Source organism: Myotis daubentonii, chromosome 2 (genome assembly GCF_963259705.1).
Source record: "Myotis daubentonii chromosome 2, mMyoDau2.1, whole genome shotgun sequence".
Lineage (NCBI taxonomy): Eukaryota > Metazoa > Chordata > Mammalia > Chiroptera > Vespertilionidae > Myotis > Myotis daubentonii.
Genome location: NC_081841.1, coordinates 54,483,625 through 54,506,953, shown reverse-complemented (window position 1 = coordinate 54,506,953; position 23,329 = coordinate 54,483,625). Strand labels below are relative to the sequence as shown.

General features: G+C 55.0%; 1 protein-coding gene across 11 annotated transcripts; it reads left to right on the top strand.

The window, feature by feature from the left end:
* The first annotated feature begins 388 nt into the window (after positions 1 to 388).
* On the top strand, positions 389 to 21,781 carry ZNF385A (zinc finger protein 385A). Of its 11 annotated transcripts, none has more exons than XM_059683137.1 (8): positions 389 to 478; positions 6,594 to 6,730; positions 15,444 to 15,554; positions 17,127 to 17,289; positions 19,192 to 19,434; positions 19,840 to 20,009; positions 20,231 to 20,326; positions 20,468 to 21,781. In XM_059683137.1, the coding sequence occupies exons 1-8, from the start codon at positions 469 to 471 to the stop codon at positions 20,696 to 20,698; spliced, it is 1,161 nt and encodes a 386-aa protein (XP_059539120.1). In that variant the 5' UTR covers positions 389 to 468; the 3' UTR covers positions 20,699 to 21,781. The 11 variants fall into 11 exon arrangements, with proteins under 11 accessions (XP_059539120.1, XP_059539127.1, XP_059539129.1 ...); XM_059683146.1 differs by having other exon boundaries at positions 418 to 478; positions 6,598 to 6,730; XM_059683136.1 differs by having other exon boundaries at positions 430 to 526.
* Positions 21,782 to 23,329: the final 1,548 nt, after the last annotated feature.

Here is a 23,329-nt window from a genome sequence, read left to right as displayed (position 1 = left end):
CTTTGGAGAGGATCAAGGTGACCCACCCAACTCAGGGCCCATGCCTCCCCAGAGCACTTAGCCATCCTCCACCCCATGTCAGCCCCACGACCAGACTTCCCGCCCTCAGACCCAGCCCTTCCCAAGAACTCGGGCATCTTAGTTCCAGCTTCCTCCATCACCTCACTCCGTCTTCCAGATGTCTTGCTCCCCAGCCCTGGCTGCAGTGACACCGCAAATCCAGGAGACCCCGGGGCAGCCAATAGGAAAGAAAGCGGGAGGAAGAGAGGAGCCACCAGGGCGCCCCCTCACGGAGCCCTGGGCGCCGGTATCCCCCCTCCTCCCGTCTTCACCTGCTGCGGGCTCCGCCCCCGCTCCGCCTAGACCGGCCTCTGCTCCTCCCCCGACTCCTCCCCCCGTACCCCCAGCCCGGCCAGAGCGGCCCCCGGGACAGAGCGACGCGGAACCCCGGGCGCCTGGGTCCCCAGCATGATCCTCGGTGAGTGGGCTCCGCAGCTCCAGGCTCCAGGCTCCTGGGTCCCTCTCAGTAGGTCACCCCCCCCCCAACCTCCCGGCACCGCGGTGACTGCGGCCGCCCGTCAGCGACCGGTTCCCCCTCCCCCTTCTTCGGGCTCCATAGCTGGGGTCCCCCCTTCCCCTCTTCCTGAAGCTGCTGCTTCTCCCGGTAATCTAGGGAATGCTAGAGGAGCAGACAGCTAGGTGAGACCCCCTCCCCATAATGAAACATTGCGTATTCATGAGGCTCATGAATATTATATGACCGTCTACAGGAGGCTGGGGAGGGGGCTGGGCCCCGCTGGGGGAGTTGAGGGGAAGGCTCTGACCGGCTCCCCCACCCTGAGCTCTGGCCCTCCGACCTCCTTCTGGGCCCAGGGTTAGGAAAAGGAGGAAGTAGGGGGCGGGCGAGGGGAGAAGATGGTGGGTGTAGCTTCGAGGTGTGAGTGGTGGGGGGTGGCGATTAGGGGGCTGGGGAGAAGACGGGGTGGGAAACTGTCCATCCCAGGGCCCCTGCGGTTCAGATCCTGCCTCCGCAACCATCCTGCCCCAACACGCCAGGACCTGCCCCCTCTCTCCTGCGCTGGCGGCCTGGGCCCTTCCTTCCCGGCTCGCTCCCTTCTTCCCTCGTCCCCTACCCCACCCCCACCTGCCTCGGGGGGCCGGGGAGGCCCCGAGAGGAAGGGGCAGCGGAAGGGTACGGGTGGGGGAGGGGAGCTCCCGCGGGGCTCTGACAGCCCTCAGCCACAGCCACCCCATCCTCATGACCTACATCGGAGGGAACCCCGAGGGGAGGGGGGGAGAGAGGGGCAGAGGAGCTAGCTGTGTGCTGGGCTCCAGGCCCCTGCCTCCAAACCGTCTGCAGGCCTCCTCTGTCCTCTGCCCTCTGCCCTCTGCCCTCCGCCCAGGCTAAGGCAGCTCCTGGGCCTGCTTAGGTGGGAGCCCTACCATCCAGGCCCAGACACCTGTGGTCTCCCCACCCGCCGCTGGGGACACCTGGCTCCAAGCTGGTGCCCCAGGCTCCGCCTCAGCCTCTGCTGTGCGTGTCCTTGGCTCTTCGGCTTTTCTTCGTTCATTTGACCCCTGTTGACTTCCCACTACCAGTCTTTGTTTCCTTCTTTGCATCTTCCTCCATCTCTTTCTCTCCCCCTCCTGAACCTCCTCACTCGCACCACTTAATGTCTGACCGTCTCCACCTGGCCCTCCATCACAGCTATTAAATGAATGAGGGGAAGAAGGCATGGCGGGCTGGTTGCCTGCCTTCTTCCCAAGGGTGTCCCGGGCAGGGAGAGAGTCCCACCCACCTGTGAAGATGACCTAGAGGGACCCTCACCACCACAACTTGGACTCAGGTCCCCAGAGCACAGGCTCCACATTCCTCCGTCCTGTGCAATCCCTGTGCCCTGGCCCCACCCTGGGAACGGCCCCACCCTAGGTGTGAGGCCCGGGGGCAGCACCGTGTTTGTCCAGAACAGGCCGGTGTGAGCCATACTCTCCCTGATCAAGAGTTCTTTAAAGAGGGCTCCCGGGACCTGCCCAAACCGGACGAGAGCCCACCACAGGGAGCATGCCTGGAGCCACCAAGGGGACCCCACCACATCTCCCTGGAGGGCACTAATGAACTCTCTCCTGTGCCCACCCCACGGGGTTTGGGGGGTGGGGCGGGAAGCCTGGTGGCCTGGGCCCCTGCAGCTTAGCCCTCTTCGAGGAAAGAAGGGGTTGGGCGCAGGGCCCGCACTAAGGTTTTCGGGTTCTGCATGCTGAGATCTGTGGAGTCAATGTGCAGCAGGTAAGGCCCAGGCTGCTGGGCCCCGGTTTAAGGCGGTGGTTCTGGGCTCAGGTTCCCTGGTCCAGGTCCCTCTTACTGCCCTCTCTAGCTGCGCCCCTCGTGCGGTAGAGGGGGAGCCATTGAAAGAGGCCCTTTCCTGTCAGATTGGGAAGATGGCCCAGGTAGTTTTTCTCTCTTCCCTTCCTGGCTACCTTCTCCCTTTGGCCCTGCCCCCACCCACATCTACCCCAGGGTTATTAGGGCTGATGTTTTGAGTTATTGTTCATAACCATCCCCTTGTTGCTTTCATCTTCGACTTCAAAGCCTTTCCAGCCCTCAGCCTGCCTCTTGCCAAGATGGGGGAAATTGAGGCAGAAGGGGACACTTCCATGGGACTTGCTCAAGAAGGCAAGACCCAGGGTTTCAAAGCTCTCCTCTCAATCCCCAATATTAGGCATTTCTGGGGCGGGAGAAGAGGCCAAAAGGCCTGAAGAGAAAACGAGATGAATTAGAGAAAAAAAATCCTAATTCAGACTCGAATCCAATTTCTTCTTGGCCCCAGAGTCTAATTCCTCCGCTTTTCACCACTGTGGGCCCTAGCACAACCTGCAACCGTAACGCAGATACCTCTGACTAACCTGCATCTCCTCCTGGCCCATTCTCCAGACCAGCACTAACCAAGCCCTAGCACCTTCCTGGCCGCTCTTCCCACGCAGCCACTCGCTGAGCCAGCTCACAGCGGTCACTCCCACTCTTTACCACAAGGGCTCGAAGCCCCAGACCCAACCTAAGCTGGCCACGGCGCTGGGACTCGGACCAGGCCAGAACTTCTGGGGAGCAGAGGAAGGAAAAGACGAGATCTCAGTGAGATGGAAGGAGTCAGCTGTGGCTTGGTGCTGGAGGGGAAACCTGAGCAGCATCCAAGTGCCTGGGGCAAGGTAGGGCACAGAAATGGACAGATGGACATCCACCCAAGGGTCTGAGAGTTCACCCTCTAGAGTTCATTGGGAACTGTCTTTAATAGAGCATTTGGCAGTTCCCCACAGAGATGGGTGAGGCTCTATCCGCAGGAGGTAATTATGTACTCTAATGAGCTAGGCTCCGGAGTGGCCTGCCCCAGCCAGGCCCCAGTTCTTCCTGCCCTGCCTGAGGTGTGTGACACACACGTGCGCACACACACACACACACACTCCAATTTGCTCTCCACCCCCTTCCCCAAACCTGCCTGAAGCTCTCACCTAGCCAAATAGCAGACCTAAATTTCCTACCTCATTTCCTGATTCCCCAGTCCTTACTTCATTCCTGCCTTTTCCCCCCTCCCATCCCTAGTCTACCCAGACATGTGTAGTGCTTGAAAGCCAGACACACAGATTCACATCCCTCACTAGTTGTGTGAACTTAGTCAAGTAACTCCCCTTCTCGGAGCTGTTTGTCATCATCTACAAAATAAGGGTTCATTTATTTAGCAAACATTTATGCACTGAGCTCCCTGGTGGCATGCCAGTACTGTACATGAATTTGTTCAATCCTCTCAACAACTCCACGAGGCAGGTTCTGTTGTTCTCATTTGATAAATGAGAAATGAATCCAAGAGAGTCCGAGAAACTAGCTAGTCACCCAGCTGGTGAGCAGTGGCTCCATCACAGAGAGACTATGGTCGTCAAGTGTCTGGCATATAGGGGCAACTCTATCCCTCCAAAAGTAGCAACTGTTCTTATTCCCCAGAAAGGGGTGGGGGAGGAACTGAGTCTTGGACCACCTGAAACCAAGAGCCCTGCTCCTGCCCATTGGTCCTATCAGCTGCCATCTGCCCCTGTGGCCTTGCGTCCCTTCCTCACTCCATCCTCATTTCACCCCTTCCTCCCACTTCCCCTTCCCTCTCTCCCCACTACCCCGGGGGCTCCTGTCAGTGGGAAAGATGAGTTGCTGGCCGTAGGAAACTGAGTGACTGCAACCTGTTTTCTTCCAATCCCAGCAAGTGCTTGGAACTTGCTCTCCCCTTCCTCTCCTTGCACAAGACGGAAGGCAGCGCTCAGATCTCTGCTTCAGAGTCAGACCGAAGTCCTTTGGGGTTATGTAGCAGAGAAAGACTTTACAGAGTGCGACAGATCCTGATTTAAATCCCAGCTCTGATACTGATACGCTGTGTGACATCAGTCAAGTTTTCAACTTCTCTGATCCTCCGTTTCCTCCTGTGAAAAATGGGGAAAGTGGGATCAACTGCCTCCATAGAACTGTCACTGCCTCGGAGACTCAATGTGATAATACTCAACTGGAGAGAGGGTCAGGAGCTGAGCTGCTGCCTCTGGTGCTCTGGGGCGGGCAAGCGCCAGCCCCAGACCAGCTGCTAAGGTGGCTGCTGGGTGCTGGGACGCTGGGAGTGCTCAGGTTTCTCTCACCATTCCTGATGCCACCCGGGGCTCGTTAAGGCTGCCCTGGCCTTGTGTGCCAGGCAGGAGGGTGGGGTATAGAGAAGAGAAGCTATGAGAAGGGGAGATGGTTGAATTACCCCATCAGTCCGTCTGTCCCTGTCTGTCTCTCCCTGTCCTGCTGTGCTTTCTGTCCTTTGGTGTCTCTCTCTCCTAGTCTCTAGCTCTGTATCCAGCTTTTCAGCAGTGGCCCTGTTTTTCTCTCTCATTTCACTCTCTTCCATCTCTCCGTTGTTCTCGGTCCTTTTCTATCTGTGTCTATGTTCCATTTCTCAGTCACTTATTCCTGCTTCTGTGTCTTTTCCATTCCCTCTTACTCATTCGTGTCTGTCTGACTCTCTCCCTCCCTCCTTTCCTCCTACCCTATCCCAACTCCAAGGGAATGGACACAGGGTGTACAGAAAAAGAGGAAATGGACTCGGGGTATACAGACCCCTAGATGTCCGAGGGCCAAAGCCAAGCATCCTGCCCTTTCCTGCAACCTTTAGACACTGGAGTCCAAGCTTCCCGCAGTCTTGACCCCCCTCTGCCTCAGGCACCATGGCTACCCAGTCCTAGCTGTGGGTGGAAGAGACAGACCCCTCCAGCCCTTTCTGGACCAGCTCCCTGCCCCCAGCTGTGCCTGAGCCCTCCCCACCCCCTCCCTCTCTTCCTCCTGATTCCCCTAATCCCTGCTCCCCCGCCCTCCCCTCTGCCCCACTTTTGCAGGACTCTGATTGGCTGATTCTACTGACTGGACTGGGGGGGTGCTGGCAAGGGAGAGGGCAGGGGGCAGAACCAAGTGAAGGGGACGCTGTCAGGCCCAGGCCCCTGGGGGGCCAGGGGCAGGCCACTGCCTGGGGGCAGCGGGCACCAGAAACTGAAGGTATGAAAAGGGGCCGTCTCTATGGAGGGAGCAAGAAAGGATCTGAGGGACCCTGTGCCCCGTGGGTCAGGGGAGGACAGGGCCAAGCTTGCAGCCTCCTGGGTGTGCCTTTGTTGCTGGGAACCCCTGTTGCTGACGGGGGGGCTTGCTCAAGCACTGAGGAGCAGCCAGAGTTTCCCAACTGGTGGACCGGGAGGTCGAAGAAGGGAGCTGGGCCAACGGGAGCCCAGAGGGTCCTGAGGGCCTTTGGGCCACCCCTTCGGAGCCTGGCGGGGCTCCTCCCATGGCTCTGGAGGGAGGAGAAGGAGGTTTGAGTGGGGGCGGGGGCCAGTGGAGTGGCTGGCCTGGACTTTCATTTCCCATTTGGGTTAGACCAAGGCATTCCCCTCCCAGAGGCCTGGTTGTGGTTCCTCCTGCAGAGCGAGCTGAACACTCCAGGCTAGACAGAGGCCATGGGAAGGCAGGAAGGGAGTCCACCTCCCAGAGCCAATGCCATGCCGGGCACCTATTACCCACCCCCAGAGGTGTCGACGGCTCATTAAGAATTTCAAAAAAATCATAACTGTTGGGGTAGCCTGAAAGATTACTTAGCCCTCCTCCAAATGGAGGCCTCAGTCTCCCCCTCTGGGCAGTGGGATGAATCACCCACAGGACTGTTCTTCCTGAGGTGAAACCTGGCTTTGGGATTCCCTGGAAAAGCAAAACCAGAAGAAGGGAGTGGGGCTCAGGGTTCCCAAGTCCTGTGGGTCCCGCAGGCAGTCTGCAGAGGTCTGTACTCTTCCTGGTCTGTTTAATGCCGAATGGTCTTGGAGGAGGGAGGCTAGAGAAAGGGGAAGTGAAACCACCCAGAAGGGAAGGACTGGCCTGCACCCTCCCCCAGACCCACAGGGACCGCGCTCCATTGCTCTGGAGCCAGCCAGCAGGGGAAGTGTGTGTGCATGGGGGTCGCACTTCTGAGTGTGGGGGCCCCCGCTGGGGAGTGGGACTGACAGGCTTCAATCTTCCTGCCTCACACAATGTTTTTTCTGCCCTTCAGGCAGCCTGAGCCGGGCAGGGCCCCTCCCTCTGCTTCGGCAGACCCCCATCATGCAGCCCCCGCTGGACCTCAAGCAAATCCTGCCTTTCCCACTGGAGCCGGCCCCCACCCTGGGCCTCTTTGGCAACTACAGCACTGTGAGTAGCAGCAGCCTGTCTCCCAACCCTCCTTTGACCTCCGCTCTCCCTGGACCCACCCTTGCTCTTTTCTCTTCTTCCCCTTGTATCTAATTCCTTGTCTCTTTTTAGAATCCCATCTCCCTTGTCCTAGCTGGTTTAGCTCAGTGGATAGAGTGTTGGCCTGTGGACCAGAGGGTCCCGGGTTTGATTCCAGTTTCAATTCTGGTCAAGGGCAGATACCTTGGTTGCAGGCTCCTCCCCGGGCCAGGCAACCAATTGATGTGCTTCTCATATCAATGTTTCCCTCCGTCTTTCCCTCTCTCTTCCACTCTCTCTAAAAAGCAATAGAAAAAATATCCTTGGGTGAGGATTAGGATCGCATCTCCCTTACTTCTAGTCTATTACAAATATTGTTGGTTATATGGTATATTATTTATACCAATAGCTAATATTTGCTGAGGTCTTGCTATGGGCTAGATACTGTGCTGGGTGTTTTATACGACTCATCTCATCAAGTCTATCATCTAGAGAAGTATCAATACTTAGATTGGTGGTAGTGATTACAAGGAGGTGGGAGGGGTGATAGGCTATCCATAAAGACAGAAATATCCAGAAAGAGGAAATAAGCAGGGACATAGCGTGCCTGTTTGTAAGTTCCAGCTCTCTGGAGTCCACAGTTGGGTGGGTATGGTCAGTGGGGTAGGTCTTGGAGGGCTGGCAAAGTTGTCTAGATTTAATACCCTATGAAATAGCCATTATCCACTCTTGAGCAGGAGAGTGATTTGGCAAGAGCAATGATTAAGTCCCCAGCCATCCTGATACACCAAGATTGCAGGTTTGAAACCCCATCAGGGCACATACAAGAATCAATCAATGAATGCATAAATAAGTGAAACAACGAATCACTTTCTTCTCCTCCTTCTCCTTCTCCTCCTCCTCCTCCTCCTTCTCCTCCTCCTCCGCCTCCTTCTCCTTCTCCATCTCCTCCTCCTCCTCCTTCTCCTTCTCCTTCTCCTTCTCCATCTCCTCCTCCTCCTCCTCCTCCTCCTCCTCCTCCTTCTCCTTCTCCTTCTCCTTCTCCTTCTCCATCTCCTTCTCCTCCTTCTCCTTCTCCTCCTCCTCCTCCTCCTCCTCCTCCTCCTCCTCCTCCTCCTCCTTCTCCATCTCCTTCTCCTCCTCCTCCTTCTCCATCTCCTTCTCCTCCTCCTCCTTCTCCTTCTCCTTCTCCTCCTTCTCCTTCTTCTTCTCCTTCTTCTCCTTCTTCTCCTTCTTCTTCTTCTTCTTCTTCTTCTTCTTCTTCTTCTTCTTCTTCTTCTTCTTTTTTAAAATATATTTTATTGATTTTTTACAGAGAGGAAGGGAGAGAGACAGAGAGTTAGAAACATCGATCAGCTGCCTCCTGCATACCCCCTGCTGGTGATTTGCCTGCAACCAAGGTACATGCCTTTGACCGGAATCAAACCTGGGACCCTTCAGTCTGCAGGCTGACACTCTATCCACCAAGCCAAACCAGCTAGGGCTCCTCCTCCTCCTCCTCCTCCTCCTCCTCCTCCTCCTCTTCTTCTTCTTCTTCTTCTTCTTCTTCTTCTTCTTCTTCTTCTTCTTCTCCGTCTTCTTCTTCTTCTCATCTCTCTCTCTCTCTCTTTCTCTCTCTCTCTCTCTCTTTCTCTCTCTCTCTCTCTCTCTCTCTCTCTCTCTCTCTCTCTCTCTCTCAAATTAGTCAATAAAGAACAGTGTTTAGGAAGGTGAGTGGAACAACTGGATGGAAGGGAGCAAGGCTAGAGGAGGGCAGCCAATGAGGAGGCTGTCCCAGCAATGTGGGCCTAAGGGAAGCCTAGAGCACCAGACTAGTGGGCGTTTAATGACAGTGGCAGTGTGAGGAGAGCGGAAGGGAGATGGGCAAGGTACTTCCAAGGAAATATTGACAGACCATGGTAACCAACTGGTATTTGGGGATTGGGGAGAAGAGAGAGGATGAGTCAACGATGACTCCAGTGTTCGGGATGCTGTGATTTGGAGGAAGAACTCACCTTGACAGGGGCAGCGAGTTGAAGGAGGAAGCTGACCCCTCATGGTGCTGCTGAACCCCCTTGAGGACATGGAGCCCAAAATTCGAACATTTAGAATTTGGGGCCTGGAGACTGGGCTAGAGCTAAAGGTTTAGGGGAAGTCAGCTTTATTCAATTTAAATAACCACCATCAAACCATATTCAGCTATAAATATCTATTGAGCATCAACTATGCACCAGGCACTGTGGTAGATGTTTCTATACATGCTCTCATTTAATCTTCACCACAACCCAACAAAGTAGACATTATTATTCTTGTTAGACATATGAAAGACAGAAACTAAGGCTCAGAGGGTTTAGTAATTTATCTAAATTGACACAGTATGTCCCTAAGGTATGATTTGAACCCATAGCCTGTGACTCCAAATAGAGTTCTCTTAATACCAACTGCTTCCTCCGAACTTCTCCCAAAGAATCCAAACCAACATTTGTATTGCTCTTTGAAGTTTACAAAATGTTTTTCATTTCTCAATCTTGATAGTAACCCTAAGGAGTAGCTGTGATTTTATTCTCATTTTACAGATGCGAAAACTGAGTAATTACTATAAGCAAGGTACTGTTCTAGATATGATGGAGACATGAGAATGAAATGAGATGGCCCAATCTTGAAAGAGCCATTCAGGGGAGATACATTGACATGACTGTAGCAATCTGCAATGCAAACCAGAGGAAGAGTTAATAAATATTGTGAAACAGACACTAACAATCCAAGTCTACAAAAAATAAATTTATTTTGAGCATCTACTATGTGCCAGGCACTGTGCCTGGTGTCAAGGACACAAGACTCAGTTCACACCCTTGTGGAATTCACAGTTTAGTAGGAAAGATAACAAGTTAACAGTTACCCTATAGTGTGAGGAGAGCTGTGTCAGAGGCATTTAGCTTGCATGGGAGCCCAAGAGGGTGTCAAGAAAAACTTGCTGGCTGTGGTGGTCCCCATGGGACCAACGTGAGCTAAGCAGGAGAAAAAGAGAGAAGAGGAAAAATTTGCAGCAGGTGACATTATTTGAACTTTGAAGAATTCATAGTAGGATTTTCAAAGGAGTCTTAGAGAACATTTCAGACAGAAGCAAATAGCATGAACAAGGTCTAGAAAAGAGCACTTGAGAAAGCACAACCGGTTGTATGTAATTAGAGCAGAAAGTGCTGGGAATACTTTCTCCCACGTAAATACCTGATTTTCACTTACCCTCGGATCTCCCATCATTTCCCCCATTTTATTTTTTTTAATATATTTTTGTTTATTTCAGAGAGGAAGGGAGAGGAAGAGAGAGAGAGACACATCAATGATGAGAGAGAATCATTGAACAGCTGCCTCCTGCACATCCCCCACTGGGAGGTCAAGCCTGCAACCGTGGCATGTGCCCTGACTGGGAATCGAACCGTGACCTCCTGGTTTATAGGTCAACACACTCAACCACTGAACCACACCAGCTGGGCCCTCCCATTTTATAGATATGGAAATAATGACCAAGAGATGTTAAATGACTTGTCCAAGATCACAGAGATACTTGGTGATTCCCATGAATAATCCAGAGTTTCTGACTTCCCTGGGTGCATGGTTCCATTTCCTCTAGTGGGGGTTGAGGAATAGCAATATAAAGCCAGGAGCAGAGCTTGGAGAGTGCAGCAGGGTATTTTGTATCTGACTGGCAGGATTTGAATTGATGTTATAAAAGCACTTGCTGTGTGGCCTTAGGCAAATTACTTAACCACTCTGAACCTCAGTTTTACCAGCTGCAAAATAAGATAGTAATAGTACCAGCTCACAAGGTTGTGAGAATCACATTATATAATCATAAAGCCCAGCACAAAGTAAATATTCAATTAGTATTAGCTGCTATGATTATTATGTTATTGCTATTATTTTTATTTAAGGGAGGATCAGAGAGAGAACGATAGTATGGCCAAGGCCTCAGCCTTGGGGAATAAGCAGAAATAGGTAGTGGGAACCGGAGGGGGCCACAGCAAAAGAAATGGAGGAGCCACTGAAGGGGGTGGAGTGGAGAGAGAACCAGGTTCCTATAGGGTTGGAGAAGCCAAGAGAGTGAGTGTGGTGGGCTGCATCAATAGTGTAGGCTTCTGCAGCCGGGGAACGAGGACTGCAGAAAAGCTGCAGACAGGCCTTTGGCAGCTCTGTGCAGCAGTTAAGAACATGGCTTTGCAGTCAGGCTGCCCAGGTTTAAATTCAAATCTCAGTTCAGCCACTTCCTAGTTTACGACCTTGAGCAAATTATTTAACCTCAGGTCCCTCATCTATAAAATAAAGATAATAATCGTACTTAGAATAGTGGTTGTGAAGATTAAATTAGATAATCCATGCAAAGAGTTCACAGTACAGAGGCTGGCACATTCCAAGGGCTCAACCAACATTAGATGGTGGTGGTAGTGGAATTATTATTATTTATGTCAGAGTTTCTCCCTCCCTGGACTAATACCTCCAGATCCATCTCCTAATTGGACAGTTCCTATCCCTTAGACTCCTCCCTGTATTATGTGTCCCTCTGCCCTTGGACATCCCTCATGTCTCCCAAAGACAGTCCTTTTCTCTCTCTCTCTCTCTCTCTCTCTCTCTCTCTCTCTCTCTCTCTCTCTCTTTCTCCATCCAGTCCTCTGCTCCACTAATCTCCCTTCCCTAGGTGGAATGGGAGGTGATGAGATCCAGAAGTGAGAGAGGGAATCCTAGAACCTGTCCAGAGAGGATGAGGTGTCTAGGGGAATGGGCTGCTTTCTCCTGCCACCCTCCACCCCCACCTCCATCACCCAATGCTGCCCCACTGGACCGCCAGAGGGCAGCAAGTGCATGAAACATAAAGTCTTAGGGAACCTGGTTCTCCAGCAGGTGGCGGGCGAGGGAAGGAGGTAGGAAGAGGTAAGGACCGAGGTCCCAGCCTGAGGCCGGTTCTGCCCTGGGTGCCCGCAGCTCCTGCCGTCCAGGGTCGCTGAGAGAGCAGGGCCTGACGCCTGGCTACCTGGGCTCGTTTCCCATCCCTAGCAGAGAAAGTGGCATGTAAAAGGGCACAGGGCCCGTGTGCAGAGGGAGCAAGGAAGGATCGTCTGGGAACTCGGAAGAGAGCCTGTCAGCAGGGGAGAGAGGGTCAGGGAGGACAGGATGAAAAAAAGGAGAAATGTCCGAGCTAGAGAAACAGGGTCTCCATAGGATTGGTGGGAACACTAGACCCAGCAAGGGTCCCCAGTGGAGGAAAGCCAAGGTCATCTGGTCAATGCCCCATGCCAGGCCGAGTGGCCCCTCACACCACGACTAGGTCTTCCCTGGAATTAGTGTCAGCCCAGGGACTCTCCCTCCTCTTTTCGCCCGAGCCCCTCTTCTTGCCTCTTACACTCCCGATGCCCGCCCCCGCCCTCGGCCCGCCCTCGGCCCCGCCCCTGGGGCGGGCCCGGTCCCTACCGGCGCCGCCTCCCCTCCTCCCGGCCCGCCCGGCCGCACAGCCCCGAACCACCCGGGCAACGAGAGCCGCTTCCCTGGGCTGCCCAGCCCGGCCCGGCCCAAGGCCCCCGCCCGGGTCCGCCACCCCGGGCCATGGAGCCGCGGCCCCCAGGGTCCCGCAGGGTAAGCCACCCGTCCCCTCCTCTCTCCCTGGCTCCCGCCGCTGCCGCAGCGCCCCCCACCCCCACCCCATCCCCGCCCGCCCGCCCCTGCGGGGCTGGCTCCCTCTCCCTCCGCCGGGTCCTCGGGTTATCCGGCCCATCCCCCACCACCGGCGGCGCGGCCCCAACCAATCTCTGGGTCCCAGCTAGTGCCCGCAGACTGCTGCCACCATACTGGATACCCCAGACTCAGCTTTTCAGGTCCTCGGAGTCCCCCAGATCTTCAAACATCCCATCAGGTCCTACACCCACCCTAAAATTACCATGCCGCTCAGATCCCTCACCCAGCCTGACCCCATCCCAGCATCCCTCCCCCACCCGCTTCCACCTGCTCTTCAGATACCCCCTAGCTCCTTCTCCTTCCTATTTCTATCTGTCCTGTCCCTCAGGTCTTCCCATCGCTAAGATTCCACCCCCTTCCCTTTTCACCTTTATTTGGGGGGATGGGGAAGTAGGGTGGTCAGACAAGGGGCAGCAGTTACCAGCAGATAAAGGGCAATGGAAGGAAATATAATCATAGCCCCCCCCCCCCCCTCGTGTTCCTGATCTGGTTTCCCCCTCCCCTCCCCTTTGCCCTTCCCAACTCATTGTGCCCCAGCTTCAGGGAGCAATTCCCCTTCGCGTCTGCTGGTGGAGGGCAGGTGGGAAGGGACCATTTTGTGGACTTTCCTAGGCAGTTCCTAGGCCACAATCCCAGGGAAGGGGCTGTGGAGTGGAATGGGCTCTGGGAGACGCTGGCCTCCTCCCCTCCCCAGAGAGCCCTCATCTAGGTCACCAGGGCCTCTTGACCTTGGCCTGAAGCAGCACTTCAGTGGCTCACATTCCACCTGCACAGGGATTGGGCCCAGCAGCCCTCATCTTCAGCCTGGTGTCTCCTCAGTTCTTGGAGGAGAGGATGGGAAGGACACACCTGACTGGGTTGGTGCCCTCTTCCCTGCCTGTGCCCACCCCTAGTGGGTATTTATGGACTTGTACCTGGGGAGTGGGTTGTGCAAGAGAAAAGGCTCTGACCCTGGAAGAAGGACTCAAGGAAGGCAGGGACCAGTCTCAGGGGGTGGATGCTGGGGTAATCAGCCCGCAAGTCATCCTCAGGGCGCTGGGTCCTCAGCCACTCAGGGGAGCAGGCTGGGGTGACGGGGTGGGGCGTAGACAGAATCAGGGGCCTCCCCTCTCCCCTCTCCATCCTGCTCCTCTCTCCCTATTATTTTAATCTACTTAAGTTTCCTAGCCCAGATTGGGTTTCTGTTTGGGCTGACTTCCATTCCAGCATGTGAGGAAGCCCAGGGACTGAGAACCCTGGGGCAGAGGTGGGGAGGGGGTGTCTCTGGATAGGAAGGACCCGAAGACTGGAGACTGGGAGCTGAGAGCAGTCATCCGTCTCCTTTTTCTGATTAAAGTCCGTCTCCAGTTTGATCTGTCTTTCTTTCTGCCAAACACATCATCCATTCACACAGATAAACACCCAGCTGAAGATTACACAACCTGGCTACTCATGGCGTCAGCAGAACCCCCGACACAGAAATGTTGATACATAAATGATATACACACAGCACATGATACTCTTTCACACTCCACCCATGCACAGATTGATCACAGCCTGCCTAGACACACACACACAGACACACCCATTCTTCCCATTTGGCTATTCCTGGGCTTTCAGGAGGTGAAAGTGAGCCACTAGAAAGGCTGCTTCCAGCCAATGGCAGGCAGGCCAAGAGATTGACGCTTGTCACTAAGACCAGTGACCTGAACCTGGTCATGGTCCTGCCTCTACCACTACCACCTGGGCAGCACATTTCCCAGGGATGCTAGAGCCCCTTTCCTGACATTCCCCACCCAGCCGGGGAGACTACTGGGAGAGAGAGGGAAGACAGGATGTGTGGGCTTTCCGACTTGAACCACCTTCCTCCCGCTGCTTCACATTCCTGCCTCTGGTGTCTTACTTGGAACCATGAAGTCCTAGGCCCAAGGAGGGGCTCCGCTGAGGAGCTAAGGACCTCCCAAGTCCCCACCAACTGTTTTTTACTTGAGCCTTCCACCTGGAAGATAAGGTTTCAGCTCTAATTTGGTTCCATTTTTATGAGAAGTGCAGAGGATCACCCAGCCCTCCTCAGCCTCAGCTGCATTCCAGTCTCCCCTTTCCCTGGCTGCCAGGGGCCAGAAGGGAGGAGGACTGTGCAGAGAGGCAGTGTTTTTTTGTGTGTGTGTTTTTGCCTCCAGGCCCCTGGCTTTATCCCCTGATAGCGGAAAGCCTCAGAGAGAAACTCCCCTCCTCATGTGAACTCTTGGCAAGAGACTGCAAAGACATCTGCTGACCCAGGGTGGGGGCAGAGCCTGCTTCTGACCCCGCCCAGCCCCACAGCCCTGCCCCAGAAGCCTTGTGGTCAGGGAAGGTTCAGGCCAACCCAGCTTCTTAGGTTCCCCACTTATTCCCCATTATCTGCTAGAGCCCCCTACTCCCTCCTGAGTATTGACTCCTTCTAGAAACTCTTGCCTTAAAGAGGTCCAGGGAGTGAGTATGTTAAGGTAACTTGGAGCCCAGAGATGGACTCTGGGATCATCTGTCTCCTGGGACCAGAAGCTTAGCTTAGTAGACAGTCTTGCCCCAGAGAGGAGGTAAAAAAAAAAAAAAAAAAAAAAAAAAGGCCTTAACTGAAGGCTCTAGGATCTGGGGTGCTTTGAGACTTCCTGTCAGTGTGCCTCTGGTGGATCAGCCGAGCTGTAGGAGATAGGTCTTCAGCGTATGAGGAACCAAGGCAGGAGTCCAGGTTCAAGTTCCAGCTCTCCTATTAACTCATGGTGTGACCTTAGGCAAACTGCTCCCACTTTTTGTCAAATGGGAGTCCTGGGCCAGTCTATCCCTCAGGTCCCTTCCAGTGCTGTGAAGATTGGGCTGGGAGGAAATCAGAGGATGGAGACTCAGAGCCCCCAGGATACTGAAGGATAAGGAAGAGGCCCTGGCGATTTTGGTTCAACCCAGCTCCTGCCACTGGGGGGATGATGGACATGAGCTTGTGCTGGGGCTCCTGGCTCACCCCAGCCTGCCTCCACAGATGGACCCTGTACAGAAGGCTGTGCTTTCCCACACTTTTGGGGGACCCTTGCTCAAGACTAAGAGGCCCATCATTTCCTGTAATGTCTGTCAGATCCGCTTCAATTCTCAGGTAAGAAGCCCAGCCACCCACCCACTCAATGGGTGGAGCAGAAGCAGCCAGGGGATCTTGGGAGAGGACATAGGCTGGGAACTCTGGGTAAGGGGCAGGGATTAAGGGACTATCAGGGACAGAGCAGGGAATGGGGTACTGTAGGAGGGCATGAAATGACAGAAGGCACTTGAGAAGTCTGCTAAGGCGGAGCCCTCCTCCCTGAGGACTGCTGTATCTCGGGCTCAGAGCTTCTTGGAACACAGGTGGCCATCGGTGTCCGGGTGGGAATGTGGCCTCTGGCCCACTGGTCCTTGGGTGCAGAACTGAGTTAGGTTATTGGCTCCCCTGCCGAGCCTGTGCCCTCCTTGGCCTCTGCTGAACTCTTTCCCTGGCCCATCCACTTCCCTTTAACCTCCTGGCTTCCTCCTTTCTCCCCCTCCTCCCTCCAAATCACACACAAAGCCTGACCCCCACTCCCTCCCATGGGACTTTCCTATGGGGAGAAGCCACCAAGAACTCAGAACCCGGGTGTCTGGCCTCCCAGATTTCCTCCCTCCAAGGCTCCCTTGGGACTTCTGTGTGGGTTTAGAGGGGGCTTTGTGAGGTGCAGGTTCCAAGAGCTTTTGGAGAAAAACAGCAGAGCCTCATTCTGCTGAGTATGGGGAAATAAAGCATATTCTGTTTGTCTACCCAGCCCACACATGTACACACCATGCTGCCAGGCTCTGAACACCACTGCCCCACCCCTAGGCTGTCGGTCTTTTTTTCTGCCTATCCACGCCTTTTATTTCTACTCTATTCCTGTCTGGGTGACCTTGTAGCTCCAGGATTGTGTGCTCTTAGCAGGGGGTACACATGGGGGTGGGGGGAGCCAGGACCAACCCAGCTTTAGGCCTCCCCTTCACCTCAACTCCAGGCATCCCCTCTCCCAACCCAGGCTCCACTCATTGGTGGAAGGTGGAAGACCAGAGGGGTGGGGGCCAATGGCAGGCAGCCCTCCCTTCTGTTTGCCCTCCCTATCCTTCCCCAACCAAGAGGCTCTGTTTTGACAGCTGTCTCTGCTGCTTTTCTGTCTCCAGAGCTGGGCTTGGGGCCAGGGTCCTCCAGGGTGTCTGCAGAGGCTACAGGGAAAATGAGACCCAGGGGACAGTAGCCAGTGTAGTGCCCAGGCCCCAGAGCTTCTGGGGTTCCCAGGCTGAGGGTAGAAACAGCACAGGCTGGATCCTGGGACCAGGGGACACAGGCCCGGGGTCTAAGAGGATGCTAACTGGCCTGATTGCTAGGCCCCTCCCACTTAGGATTCTGTAGGTGTGATGCCCTCCCCTCTCACCTCAGGACTAGGTGGGAAGCCTGAATCAGCAACCAGGCCCTGGGTGTGGTAGTGGGTGGAGTCTGGGCTCAAACTTGAGAAGCTAGTCGGAGCCCCAGGAGTAAGCAGGTCTCCTTGGCATGGGGCTTTATATCTCACTGGTGTAGGGAGAGATTCCCTGCATCCTGCTGAGACCACCCCAGGACCTGGAAGAGCTCTGTGGGCAGAATTGTCAGATGAAAGGTGATCTCAGTTTCCATTTTCTTTCTCCATCCCTACAGAGCCAGGCTGAGGCACACTACAAGGGTAATCGCCACGCCCGAAGAGTCAAAGGCATTGAGGCTGCCAAGACCCGAGGCAGGGAGCCTGGCATCCGGGAACCTGGAGACACAGCTCCCACAGGCAGCACCCCCGCAAATGGAGAGGGAGTAGCCCCCCACCCAGGTATGTCTGACTCTCCTACATTCTTCAACTGATCTTGTCTCCCCTGTCCTTTCCCCACTTCCCAGAACTCTCCTCTGCTTTCATCTCTCTCTTCCTCAGCCCCCACCTCACCCCCACCCCCACCCAAGGTGAGTCCTGGAGCCAAGTACAGTGATGCAAAATTTCCATTCTGTCACCCCACCCGCACCCCAGGTCCTCTCAACAGAGTTCCCACTGTCTGTCCTCCCCACTGCCCAGTGACTCAGAGAGGGGCTAGGGTGAGGCCACCTGGCAAACTTCCTCAAGAAAAAGGGAACCATCCGATCCAGGGAGAGGCCCCTCATCTTGGGAAGAGGGGCAGGGGAGGGAGTCAGGATGTCTGAGGACCTGCACATGACGGCTGCCCTCAGGAAAGACTGCACGGCCAGGACCCCCAGGCAATTTTATGGATAATCTTGGGTAGATCTTTTGACCTCTCTGGGCCAGAGTTTTCTCTCCTGGGAAATAGGGGAGGGAAACATTAAGATCTTTGAGGTCTTTTCCGGGTTTACAGAAGGCAACTCTGAGATTCTTTCTCCCTCATGGCTAGTGGCCATCTTCAACCATATTCCCAGCCAAGAAACTGGGAAGAAGGAAGATCATGACTGGAAGATATGAGCCACCCCCATCCTAGGATTACCACATCAGATGTCAGTCATGGCCAACTCCAGAGAGACCCAGCAGCCTAGTTCCTCCTTATCCTTGCCTGTCCTTCCTGCCCCACTAAGCAGAATGAGAAACAAGCATCTGCACCACCAGCTTGGGAACCAGGCGCACACACCCCTAGGGGACGCACAGATAGGGTGGGCAGGTGAGCTGAGTTTTAACTGTGCTCTGGCTGCTTCTTAGCCTAATCATCTTGGGTTAATTTGATAACATCTCAGTAAAGAGGGGATGATGGTGGTGGTAGGTAACATTTCCTCAGTAGCACTGTTCTAGGTGCTTTATGCATGTTACCTCACTCAGTTCCTATGGTACTCTCTCTAAAGAGATCAGGATACCTGCCCCGCTTTTGTAAGCCATTAAGTCCTATCCAGCCTGAGATGTGCTGTCTGGATCGAGATTGAGATAAAGGATGTCAGAAATGAATAAGTGAAATAAAGGGAAACGCCACCCTGTGCACTAGCAAGCGGACACCTGCAGGGGTCAGGAGGTCCCCTCCCATCAGCTTCCCACCCCCACCGCCAGCCTCCTCAGGAGCCAGCCTCCCCATGACCCGGAAACTGGATCAGCTACTGGAGCAAGAATGGGAGCGCTAGAGTTTCCCCTGTACAGAGGCCAGAACCCAGAGCTGAGGCCTAGGCCTGTGCATCTTTAATCGAGTCATGAATTATAGAGCAGCCCGCATCCTTGTCTCTATCCTCTCCGGTTCTGCTGTCTCTGTTTCCCTTTACGATGTCTGTGTCTGTCTCTCCCAACCTCTCCTTGCTCATCCCGCCTCTGTGCCTTCCTAGAGTTCTTGGGCATATGCCTCCCTGGGTACTAGGCAGGACTCCGGGAAGGGGGCTGGCCAGGCAGGGAGCCCAGGCTGGCTGGCAGGCCATTGAGGGGTGAATCCTTGTTCCATGCCTCTCCCCCTGGCGAGGCTGGCCTCTCCCCCCTGGCGAGGCTGGCTACCAGCTTCACCCTGAAGGGGACACCAGTGGAGCTAGACCTCCCACCATTCCCAGCTTATGGAGAGTGAGCCAGGCCTCAGTCTCACACCCAGCCTGCAGCAGCTGGACCACATCTGGCTCTGGCCCAGGGCATGAGAGCATGCATGTTGTCACAGGGTGGGGACTCCTGGGCTCTTGCCCTCCAGGAAATGGGGTGGGTCTCCTCCACATAAAGAGTCTTCTCCAAAAGCCACCTGGAGTGATCCCTATGTCTCTCCCCCAACAACAGTTTCCATGGAGAATGGACAGGGTCCAGCCCCAGGATCCCCAGAGAAACAGCCTGGCTCCCCATCCCCTCCCAGCGTTCCGGAGACTGGTCAGGGTGCAAGCAAAGGTGAAGCGGGGACTCCAGCTTCAGCTTCCCTGCCTGGGGGTAGCAAGGAAGAGGAGGAAAAGGCCAAGCGGCTGCTCTACTGTGCTCTGTGCAAGGTGGCAGTGAACTCCCTGTCCCAGCTTGAGGCACACAACAAAGGTATGGACCCCCTGCCCCCACCCCAGGTCCCCTGTCTCAGCCCACTCCTGCTCCCTACATCCTGACTCTCCCAGCTTTGAATACCCATGTACCCTCCCTCCCTCCCTCCCTAATCATCTCCACCATTCCTTAGTCCCTTACTGCCTCAGTCCTCCTCCCCACCTTACTTCTTTCACTTATGACTCTCTCCGGACCCACCCTTTGCTTACTTGGGTAGGAGGATCCCAAGGGACTTGGAACCACCCTCCCCCCTCCTACCCTCCCCCCCCCCCCCACACACACACACACACTCACACTCACACTTGATGCTTCCCATACTGTAATTGGGAATGTGGGTATTTGAGGCCTAGTAGGCCGGGAGAACTTTTCCTTCGCTCCTCACCTTCTGCTCTCTGTGGGTTTCAGGTACTAAGCACAAGACAATTCTGGAGGCCCGAAGTGGGCTGGGCCCCATCAAAGCTTACCCTCGGCTGGGGCCTACCACTCCTGGGGAACCAGAGGCCCCTGCCCAGGACCGAACCTTCCACTGTGAGATCTGCAACGTCAAGGTCAACTCGGAGGTCCAACTGAAACAGGTGGGTCCAAGGCCCTTCCCAGGAATTCTGGGGAGTTCCCCCCTCTAAGAGGGAAGGGAGAAGAGGGAATTTGAGTGAGGATTCTTGTACGGGGCTGCCCTTGGTGCTGCAGAAGGGGCGGGGCCAGGCACTCGGGCTGTGATTACCCGTCTTATGGCCCTGCCTCCCGGTAGTTGCTCCTTTCCTGGGGGCTCACAGTCCCTTCCGCACTCACCCCGCAGCACATTTCCAGCCGCCGGCACCGAGATGGTGTGGCCGGGAAGCCCAACCCGCTACTGAGCCGTCACAAGAAGCCTAGGGGCGCCGCGGAGCTGGCGGTAAGGCGCTCGCTGGGGGCTGCAACATTCGGAACCGGGGAACCGGTGCAGGGAGAAGAAGGGGCACCGGGGAAAGGTGGGGTTTACTGGGCCAAACAATGACTTCTCCCTCTCTTCCCGTCTCCTCCCCCACCCCTGCAGAGCACATTGACTTTCTCCAAGGAGCTGCCCAAGTCCCTGGCCGGCGGCCTGCTCCCCAGCCCCCTGGCGGTGGCTGCGGTAATGGCAGCGGCAGCAGGCTCCCCGCTGTCCCTGCGCCCAGCTCCAGCAGCTCCTCTTCTCCAGGGACCGCCCATCACCCACCCCTTGCTCCACCCGGCCCCCGGGCCCATCCGAACGGCGCATGGACCCATCCTGTTCTCCCCCTACTGACCGGAACCCTGAACCCCCTCCCGCTCAATGCCCCCAACTACAGCCGGGACCCAGGCTTCCTCCTGGCACTCCCTGAATGATCTCTCTCCTCCCCACCCCCCACCCCGAGGTACGGGGTTCCAGGAAAGGGGAGGGGTGATGGGGGAGGGGGGCTTTAGAAGGGGGGGAACACCCCAGATCTCAGGGAACCCCGCCCCCTGCCCTTTCCTCTCCCCTAGAAAAGGGGGGGCCGTCTCACCCGGAGCCCCCTTGGAGACACCCCCCCTCCCAAAAGCCATGTCCATCCAGCCCTTCCCCCCAAACCTAGCACAAAACGGGGTTCACAAGCCATGGTCGGGGTCCAGGGGGCAGAAATGGATTTTCTTGGCAATAAGCGGACTCTGGGACTCCGGCCCCCTACCCCAAAATTGAAGCGCTTCCGTGAACACCCCCGTCCTCCACAGGGGGAGGGGAATAGGCGGGATCCCTCATAAGCACTTTGGTTTTACCGCCTGCAACCTCACTGTGCCCGCCCCGCACCATGCTCCTGCCCCAGGTCTAGCTGGGCCCATCGCAGGTGCAGCACTTGGAGGCATCTCTGGCACTTGGGTGGGACCAAGTAGATGCCCCTATAGACCCTTCCCTCACCTTCCTCCCCAGTCCGGGTTCCATTCTTTTCACCAGCACCCATCGCCCAAGGGGTACCGAGGGGGGCAAGGGGTGTCCAGTCCAAGCCCACCCCCGCCTCGCCTTCCGCAAAACTGTGAGCAAAAAGCAATAGAAGCCTCGCCCCCGCCCCCCGCCCCGCCCCTTTCCGCAGGATTTGCAGTCTGTAGCCTCCCCCATCCCAGTCCCTAGACCTAATAGCTGTCCCCTCCCACCAGACACCACAGTACGACTTGGGCGGGGGCATGACCTCCCCCCACCCCCTGTGATTTCCGTATTGTCAGCCCTTCCAAACACTGACCCGGGAGGGGGACGGCCCCCCACTGGCCTTCAACTCTTTCTGCTTGATAATGTAGCAACCCTGACCCCCGCCCATGTCTTTCCCTTTTCCCTCTCCCTGACAATAAAGTCTGGATTCGTTGCCCTCTGTTCTCCAGACTCAGACTTTCAATCTTTGCCCGCTGTTTTGGGGAGCAAGGACACCGGGATATGTATCTGTATGGTGAGGGAGACTGACACAGGAAATGGGATCAGAAGGACGGGGTTAGGGAAATGGGGGTGGGAGGAGGCAAGATCTGAGGCTTGTGCAAAACGAGCAGGGGTTCCCCATCCCACTCACCCACCCTTGGGCCCAGCTCAAGTGTAAACTTGGCCTTAGGGAATCATTCTGAGCCCAGGTCTCGGATTGCAGCCACGGCTGTTGCGAATTCTCTGCAACTCCACCAGGCGGCGCCAACCACATGAAAAAGGAGTCTCCCCTAGTCTAAGACGCCTGCAGTGTGTCTCACGATTCTAGGGAGACAGAGCTAGACCCAGTCTCAGACAAAGGAAAGAATCAAGATTTTGTGCTTCTGGACTGTCAAACTACAGTAGGAAGGCTGGGGAGGGTTGGGGGCGGGGGGGGGGGGTGGTAAGAGATCAACCAAAGGACTTGTATGCATGCATATAAGCATAACCAATGGACACAAGACACTGGGGGGTAGGGGAAGCTGGGGGAAGGTCAAGGGGGGGAAAAAAGGAGACAAATGTACTACTCGTTGTAATATTTTAAGCAATTAAAAATAAATAAATGATAATACAAGAACAAAACAAAAAAAAAGATTTTGTGCCTCTGGTGGGAAACCCATGCCAGAGACACGCGAGGCATGAGAAGTGGGGGCAGGGAATGGGAATCTGAGCTCTATGCTCTGCTTGGCCTCATATAAATAGTATCCTGGGGTTAGTCCTTCCCCTCTCTGGACCCCAATTTCCCCATCTGCAAAATAAGCAGCCTTGGGTCTCTTAAAAATTTATTGAGACTTCATGTATCCAAGACCAAAAAACTGGGACCATGCTATTTAAGATATGCTAGAATGAATACCTTCTCATCTGGTCCCCTAAATGGTCTGTGGGACAGGAGAGCACACTCTCACATAACGGGGGTGAGGGGACATAGGTGTCCTATTCCCAGAATCTCCAGAATTCAGTTCAACCACACACTCCCAAGAGTAGCTAGTGACTCTCTCTAGGCCTGCTGGGTGACAAAAAAAAGAAACAAAAAAAGACCAGACCAGCCATGGCTGGTGTGGCTCAGTTGGTTTGAGTGTCCTCTGGTACACTGAAAAGTCATGGGCTTGATTCCTGGTTAGGGCACATACCCAGGTCAGGTTCGATCCTTGGTCTAGCTCAGTGATGGCGAACCTTTTGAGCTCGGTGTGTCAGCATTTTGAAAAACCCTAACTTAACTCTGGTGCCATGTCACATATAGAAACTTTTTGATATTTGCAACCATAGTAAAACAAAGATTTATATTTTTGATATTTATTTTATATATTTAAATGCCATTTAACAAAAAAAAATCAACCAAAACAATGAGTTCCCGTGTCAGAGGTTCGCCATCACTGGTCTAGGTGCCACGAAAGGAAGGCAGCGTGTCCTTGCCTCTGTCTCCGTCTCTCCCTCTCCCTTCCTCTCTCTCTGAAATCAGCAAGACCATCTCCTCAGGTG